The sequence below is a fragment of the Alligator sinensis genome, unplaced genomic scaffold (assembly GCF_000455745.1).
Source record: "Alligator sinensis unplaced genomic scaffold, ASM45574v1 scaffold216_1, whole genome shotgun sequence".
Taxonomy (NCBI): domain Eukaryota; kingdom Metazoa; phylum Chordata; order Crocodylia; family Alligatoridae; genus Alligator; species Alligator sinensis.
Window position 1 is genome coordinate 3,334,639 of NW_005841868.1, and position 8,133 is coordinate 3,342,771.

General features: G+C 48.7%; 1 protein-coding gene across 3 annotated transcripts in view; it reads right to left on the reverse strand.

Annotated features, from left to right (window-relative positions):
• Positions 1–1,349: 1,349 nt before the first annotated feature.
• Positions 1,350–8,133, reverse strand: part of LOC102388405 — a 38,556-nt gene continuing 31,772 nt past the window's right edge. For all 3 annotated transcript variants that reach the window (XM_006016817.3, XM_014526203.2, XM_006016816.3), the window contains 4 exons: positions 7,817–7,981; positions 6,082–6,216; positions 4,273–4,365; positions 1,350–2,032 (listed from right to left, as the gene is read on the reverse strand). In XM_006016817.3, the coding sequence (XP_006016879.1) occupies positions 1,490–2,032; positions 4,273–4,365; positions 6,082–6,216; positions 7,817–7,981 (936 nt within the window). In that variant the 3' untranslated portion in view covers positions 1,350–1,489. The remainder of the gene's footprint in view (positions 2,033–4,272; positions 4,366–6,081; positions 6,217–7,816; positions 7,982–8,133) is intronic.

Consider the following 8,133-nt stretch of genomic DNA (forward strand, 5'->3'; position numbering starts at 1 on the left):
TTGAGAAAGAGGGGTACAGCTTGGGGATGGCCCCACTGCATGTGAGACAGGGGAGTGGGTAGGAATGGGAGCGCATATGGCCAGAGAGGAAATGCTTTCATGGGCTGGGCAAGGGTGGTACTCTCCTCTATCAGGGGCTGAGGAAGGGAGTAGATGGGATGAGGTGGATTGCTTCTGAATGTTGTGGGGGGAGGAGGTCTTTATGGGGGCATTGGTAACGCGTAGGGGGTGCATGCAGGTGCATGTGCACCCCCTGAGATCAGCCGTGCACCCCCTGGAAGTGCCAGCCACGAAACTGGAAGTACACTTCCGGTTTTGCTGCTGGCTTGGCAATCGGCCACTGGGGGGATCACCCCGTCGGCCATCTGGTGCCTCCCCCAGACTCAGGAGGCACCAACCACCCATGTATGGGGGTGAGGGGAGTTTGTTCTTTTCTTTTATTCTGTTTTTTTAATTCTTTGTCTCCTTTATTGTAGGATGTCTTGAGCCTTTTTGGGAAGGTTGGCATGTAAATCTACTAAATACGACTCGAGCGCAAGTAGGAGATGTGACCAGCTCTCTCATGCTAGCTACATATACTGGTCCTATTAAAAGACTTGACCTCCTGTCAAAGAGAGGCTGTTTGCATACATAGTGGAAAGGCTATTCTGGGATGAAACTGCCTGAGAACAGACACAGACACAGGCACAAAGCTGAAACCATGGTGTAGTTACTCCAGGTGCTTTGAAGTGTAGCTTTACCTCAGGTTGGAGTGACCTATGTAAGGTGATGCTTCATGTCTCCACCCCACTTTTACTATGCACTAAAGTTAATTTGTAGTAAATGTACTGTAGTAAATGTGTTGTATGTCTGCACCCTGCTGGGCTATTCAGGGAGTAATCACAGATAGAAGCGATGATCCCAGGAGAAGCAGTTGGGGGCACCGCTTGTCCATGGGATACTGTGATGGGTACAGGGCAACCAGTGAGTGAAGGAGCAAACGTTTTCTTCCTCACACGGGCCAGGGGCTGAAACACCCTTAGAAGGAGCTCATGGCACCCCAGGGTGCTGTAGGACCCTGATTGAAAATCACTGTTGTGTCATGTGACCATGAATCAGGGCACTAGAGAGCTGTAGACATAAGTCTTCATTTTATAGCCCAAATGTGGGATCAGTGCAAAGCACCTGGATTGACATCAGGTTATTTTAAGACACTTGACAGGTTAAATCTTTCCTCTTGGAGGACAGTGAACCACACCCTACAGTGCATGTCACCCTTCCCTCCCTGAAACACCACTCAACACCCCGGGGAAGAATTTCTTATTTACACATGCACACACACACAAACATAATTTATAAATTAAGGGTAGTTTAATAACCAACAGCACCATTGATAACTATAAATCTGAAGCACTAAGTACAAAAGTAGGAACTGGCAGATCCATTTTGGCTGTTGGGTTAAGAAGAGAAGGGTTTGTTGGGGCTTGAGCATATAGGTTTCTTTTTGGGATCACACTGTCCGCTGCACTTTGGCTTTGCTTTCCCTTGCCAGCGTGTGCTGTGCTAGCCTCTTCTCTCCTCTTGCTGAAGGCAGAAGACCCACTGGCTCATTCATTTCGCTCACAGGGAGGAGGTGGACATGAGCTGGTGGGGAGCCAGCTTCCAGGCTTGATATTGGGTGTTCTGTGTCCAGGTGCACCTCAACCGTCTCCAGCCTATCCAGCTGGCTGTCTCCAGAGTTGGGTAAGCTCTCTGGCGGGTCAATGAAGGACAGGACATCCCCAGCACTGATGTCTAACTGTGTGGGTGCCAATGTGTCCTGGGGAGCTGCCAGGCCGCTGGACAAGGTGCTGTTTGGGGAGGAAAGGGCAGCATTGGCCAGCAGACTGTGGGCACTGGAGGTCATGGCATGTTCCTTAGATTCCAAGGCAGCACTGGCAGGAGGGCTGGACTTGCCATTCATCGGCCGACTGTTTCTTTGCACAAACTCCTTCCTCAGGGCTGCTACATGCATCTGCAGCAGCTCCCGGTGCTGCCACTCCATCTGCTCAACCTGAAGAAAAAGCCAACCAAGAGTCAAACGGAAAGGCAGGCCTCACTGCCTTTGAGGGATGCAGCTGTTTGCTGGATCTGTCACTGGGAGCTGACAAGGGAAGATTCCATCTTGCTAAGGGTCCTGCATCAATATTGTACCAGCCATAAAGGAGGAAGCCAGGGCCTTTTGCAAACCATTTAAAGCAGGGGTGTCAAAGATATGGCCTACCATCTGGATCCAGCCCACAGAGCCATCTTATCCAGCCTGCAGGGCTCCTGGAGGGGCCAGGAATTCAGGGGTGAGGCAAGTGGGGGCAGGTTTGGCTCCCAAAATCTGGGTTATGGAGGCCAGTGAAGACACATTTCAGGGGTGGGAAGCTGAGTGATGGATATGTTAGTCCCTATGGTTCCCTGAGCTGACACAGTCCCACTCACCTGCTGCTTGCCCCACTACTGGAGGTGAATGTGGATCTGGACGGCAAGGAGCCCCAATCTGGATCCAGTCACAGGGCCCAGTGAATTCGATACCCCTGATTTAAAGGAATAAATCTGGCAAACCCAGAAATGCTTCCCTTACTGGTGTGGAACACAGCAGTTGTTTAACAGTTAAAAGCAACATTGAACAAACACTGAAGACAGAGTGTGAAACTGAAATCTGCATCTAGCTGACACAACAGGGAGAAATCTTGGGCAGTGAGGTACACCATAATCACCTGAGCTGGAACTGGTGCAAGGCCCTGGGTTAACATTCTCACCACTTTGCAAATGTCAGGGAACCACAATGCTGGGGCATTAGGACTAGCAGCGGCTGAAAGGGGGGCGGGGGAGAAACGGAAACAGCTACTGAGTCAGCAATCTCTTTTTCTGCAGTAACCTAGGTCATCCTTAAGCACTTTCCTGTATCGAGTCCTCCAACTTGTGAGATCAGTCTGTAGTAGTGACAGGTATGACTTTGCCACTGCAGAAACAGACCCTGAGACCTTTCAAAGGTCCATCACACTGAAGAAAAACTGATGCAGAAAAACAGCATGTAGTATCTCTAAGCATGCAGTGTAGTGCTACTGTAGACCTGGAAAGGGCCCTACTGGCCTAGCAGCTCTCATGCTGCTGTCTGCTGTTGATAACCCAGGAAGAGCAAAGTGGTTACATGGTCCTGACTCCTCCTTCTGTCTTCCACACAATTTCACAAGCATCCAGGGTAGAGCCTGGAGGGCTGCAAAAAAAGCTGATAAATAGAAGGAGGGGCTCTTCCTAGGGCTGCTGTTGTATAAAAATAGAAGAACATCTTTATACAACAGCTGCTCCAGTCCTCAAAGATTTCTGGGGACAGAAGCAGCCAAAGAAGGTGCAGGCAGGCTGGCAGCCTGTCCTGAGAAAGAAGAAGCCAGGGTCTGAGAGGGAAGGGGAGAATGAAAATAACATCACCAGCATCAGGAGCTGAGGGATCAAAATACCCTGCAGGAGGCACCTATGAGCTAAATTACTAACCCAGTCAGTTTGGCTTGTCATCTAACTTAGCTTTTAACCATGAATGCTGCTCAGTGCATTTCTCTCAGTTGGCTGGTCAGTTTAACTTCCTGGTTTCAAGCCCTAGTGCAGTGTGATTGACTTTGGGTCACAGAACCACAGGTAATTTGTAAATCCAAAAAATATTTCTGAGCCAAATTTTCTGCTGTTGTAAGCTGACATAGCCCCACTGAAAGCAATGGTACTGCTGGACTTCAAAGCAGGAGAAAAAAATGGTATTTGTTTAGAATACAAATCATGAACATAATCATATGTGTCTCCTTTAAACCCTACCTCTACAACAGAGCTGGCCAACACATGGCCTGTGGGCTGCATCTGGCCTACAAGAGGTTACCCACCAACACACCCTGATATTGTTTCTGCTGCTGTGGTGATTGGTGGTCTCTAGCCTGATGCCCATATGGGCATCCAGGGGGCAGAGGGGCTTGGACGGTGGGTCAGGGGCTCTCACTGCTTCTGTGGCAGTGGTGGCAGGAGGTAAAGGGGGCCCTGTGTAATGTCACTGATGGTAAGGCAGCATGTGGCCTGTGTGGTGTGTAGGCCAGGGCCTGAGACTGGTATGGCATGCAGCGGCTGGCTGCTCAGAAGTTAGACAGCCCTGGTCTAGAATGGTTGGCTCAGGAATACTTGGCATTGCCCCTTTAACAATATTCCCTGGGGTTTAACCACCTTGAAAAAGTCTAATGGTAATACGTCTGGGTGAGCATTCCAAGGGGAGGGAGGGAGACCTACCATTTTGCTGACTTTCTTTTCCAAGTCATCCGAGGCCTGGTACCGTTTCAGCTCCTCTGCCATACGGATGTTAGCTTGGATGATGCTGGCGATCTGAAACAAAAGGAACGCCCACCAAAGAGGTGTCATACAAGAGGAGCCCTTGATTCCAAATCACAGTGAAGCCACGTTCAGCAGCAACCAATGCCTTCAAGATGAGCCACAGGTAAAGTGGGTCAAACACAATGCAGCAGACAGCCTGCTGGATGGAGAATGGTGTCATTCCTGTAGGTATTGGGACTGTAATAACCACTACTTCTGCTTTGCTATTGCAGTGTCCTACAGCTCTGCACTGTGGGCTATGCAAAAGCTTCATTTCACACCAAGCTTCAGAGGTCACTTCTACATTATGCAGTATAAATCTGGAGGCTTGACAGTTTACTGGATTAACAAGATCACTATTCATCTCTGGAGACCTGGGTGCAAATTTTGACTCTGGTCTCAATATAAATGTGTTTGGTGATCTTGCTTTTGTCCCTCCATCCCACAGCACCACACAGTTCTTCATAGCGCCAGTCCTTGTTTAGGAGAAGCCCTGAACAGTAACTGGCAAGGAGGGCTGCAGGTCAGGACTGAGGTAACTTGATGGGAAAGGAGCCTGAACACAATCTACATGAGCTGCTGCCAGTGCTACCAACTACCTGTTATCATAAAAGCTGTATTTGCACCCAATAAAACTAGTGGATGAAAATCATGGTACAATCCAATGAAGCTCACAAGATCACAAGTTTGCTCAAGAAGTTTTCAAAGCCCTCTGCACTAAAGACAGCTGAGAATGGAGGCTAAAAGACACTTCCTATTCCTATCTATTGCAATGCTAGTTTACCTACCGCCCATTCCCTGAGTGCTGTCCTGAGTTTATGTTGGCTCTCCACACTATTTATATTCTGTGGCATTTGGATCCTGCATGCTTGCACCCAAAGCTGCACTGTGGTGGAAATGGGAGTTAACAGATTACATGAATTAATGGTGAGAAACAGGACACTTTTTTTCTTTACATGCTATCTAGCCTCTCTTCCCACATGCCTGAGAGCTGCCTCTCTCTGCTGTCCCACTCTATCATTGGCAATAATCTGAGGGTTTGGAGCAACAGAGGCATGGTGCAAAGTCACCAAGAAAAGGGTCACAAAAGAGAAATCAAGCTATATTTGTAAAACTTCCATTTCCCATCAGCCACATCCTTTCACACCCAGCTCAGCAATGTTATTGGGCAAGAGTGCACTGAAATAAGTGCTATGAAAGGGAGAAAGGGAAGCCACACTCCATGTGCCCCCACCTAGAGCAGCTGCTGTGAAGCCCTGTGTAGACTGGGCTGTAACAGAACAGGGGGCACCAAGGCCCACTGAAAATTACTTTAGCTAGAATTATTCCCCAGCCACCTCACCTTCCACTTTCTTCCCGTACAGCAGTGGCCAGGGTGCTTCAGGAATGGTGGGCCAAATTACCCAGCTCAGTCTGAGCTGGACTGGCCCCTTCAACTTGGCTGTCATCATTTCTCCCCACTATCACTTCTCCCTGTCACCCAGTGGAGGTGGCTTTGCTCTGCTATCTGGGCAAAACTTTCACCACTGCCGAAGCCCCCGCCCCCCCAAAACCTCACAGGCTTTGTGGGCTGGATAAAGTGCCTCCACACGCCAGATCTGGCCCAGAGGCCATAGGTCACTGACCCCCAAACTATAGTGTTTCCAAAGCTGAGGCTTCCTCTCTGCAGTTCTAGGAGGCCTAGCCAGCCATGCTGGACAGCCAAGCTGCATGCTCCACTCTACCTACATGTTCCTTCAGCTGCAGGATTTCTGCCCGGAGCCTGCATTCCATCTCCTTCTTCTCCTCCAGCAGCTGCTGGTTCTGCTGGTGCAGTTCAATGAGTTGTTTCTCTAGCAGGTTCTGATCCAGACTCTCACCAGACTATGCAGAGAGGGAGAAAGTGGCTCTAAGGTTAGCATGGGAAGGAAAGGGCAAGGGAATATGCACTGCAGATCATCGCAGACTTAAGGTGAGGGTCTGACTCCCTGCTCCTGAAGTGGCTTGGGGAACCTGCATGGACTGCTTTGCAACCTATGGAAAGTGCAAACTAGAACAGTGTTTCTCAGCCTTTTTTGTACCAGGACCCATTTGTAAACATCAATGGCCAGTCTTGACCCAGTGCCCCTCATTTGCAACCCACTGCTCCCAGGCCCCAGACCCCAGTCTGTAGGACAGGAGGTGGGTGCGTGGGGCAAGGTGGGCTGTGTGTGGGATATGGGGGGCCCCAAGCAACCTCTTGCAGGCTGGAACTCCTGACAACCTACAAGGGAAAAGCTATGGTTTCCCATGTTTTTCTCCTTTAAAAGAGAATCAATTTTAAAGTTTGTTGATGCATTTTTATTTGTTTGCAACCCTTTCAAGTATTGTAACATTTCAAGATTGTAAAATTTCTCCCAGGTGGAAATGGGAGAAATTTTACAATCCATGTCTGACAAAGGGCATGTGCCCCCAAAAGCTTGCAAATAAAAATATTTTTTTGCAAGTATCTAGTTGGTCTAATAAAAGATATCACCTCCCCAAGAGTTCTGATTACTTTTGCCTACAGACCAACACAGCTACAACCTGTAACTCTGAGATGTGGCATAGAAGCATATAGCACACATAGGATCTTTCCTCAGTATTTCTGCTGGACAGGGCAAGGAGCTGGCTAGTGGTCTGCACTGACTGAAGAAAAAAGCAGGGAAGGGAAAAATCATCATTAAAAGACAAAAAGAGCCTATGACTGATCAAAGGTAATAATGAGCTCCAAGGAATCAAATGGTGCCCACTGCAGTTCCAAGAAGAGAGCTTAACAGGGTGTTAACAAAGCTAACAAAAGAAAAGGCCCCCAACACCCTTCACGCCCTGCCCTCCACACACATATGTGTGTGCGAGTGTGTGTCAAGAACAGGGGTGACAAATTACAACCCAAAGGTTTTTTTTTTTTTCTCTGAATATCAAGCACTTAAAACCAGAAGCTTAGAAGCATAGCCTGTGACCATCCCCTCAGGACTCATTGGAACAATAGTTGGCTGCTTTCATTAAATTTGCCTTGGAATCATAGACTTGGAAGAGGCCTCAAGAGCCATGTGGCCCAACCCCTTGCAGAGCTGCAGGATTCCTGTGGTCCCTGTAGCAGGGGCAATGCAGTGCAGCAGAGATTTCTGTCCCATGTGCCATAGCTCCTGTAGCAAAGCAGCTTCAGTCATACACACATTCAGAGGCTCATGTATCTCACCCCGCAGCCTGTACTTTTACTCTCCCCACATGCACTGGGTGTCCACTCTGAGTTTGATGCTACCTACTAAGCACCCTTAACCACAACTTCCCTACAGTACCACATGGGAAATCAAGAAACAAAGAAGCATTATGTGACTTGGCCATACAAGAAGCCTGTGGCTAAACAGGGAAGTAAACATATCTCCTAGCCCTCAAATGGATACCTTAACCACTGGGCCATCTGTCCTCCAAATAGCCTCCCTAAATCCCATTCCCTTCTTACCTGCCTAGACACGGAATTGGGTCCATCTTCAAAGATAATACTGCTACCGTCTCCATCAGGGTCCATCAACACTAGTGTCTGGTGGGCAGGTATGGATGAGGAGGACGTGCTGAGCCCGACAGTCTCCTCTGCTCCTAGTGCCATCCCACTGTTGAAACTACTGTCCTTTGAAAAGAGAAGATAGAGTGAAATGCTTCGGCATCAAGAGCAAGATCCTAGGTGTGTATTAGAGACACCTGTCTGCTCTGCAACCTGCATCCCAGGGAGTCAGTACATGGCACACTGACCTAAAGAATGCCCCTTTCCTCTTCAGGGAA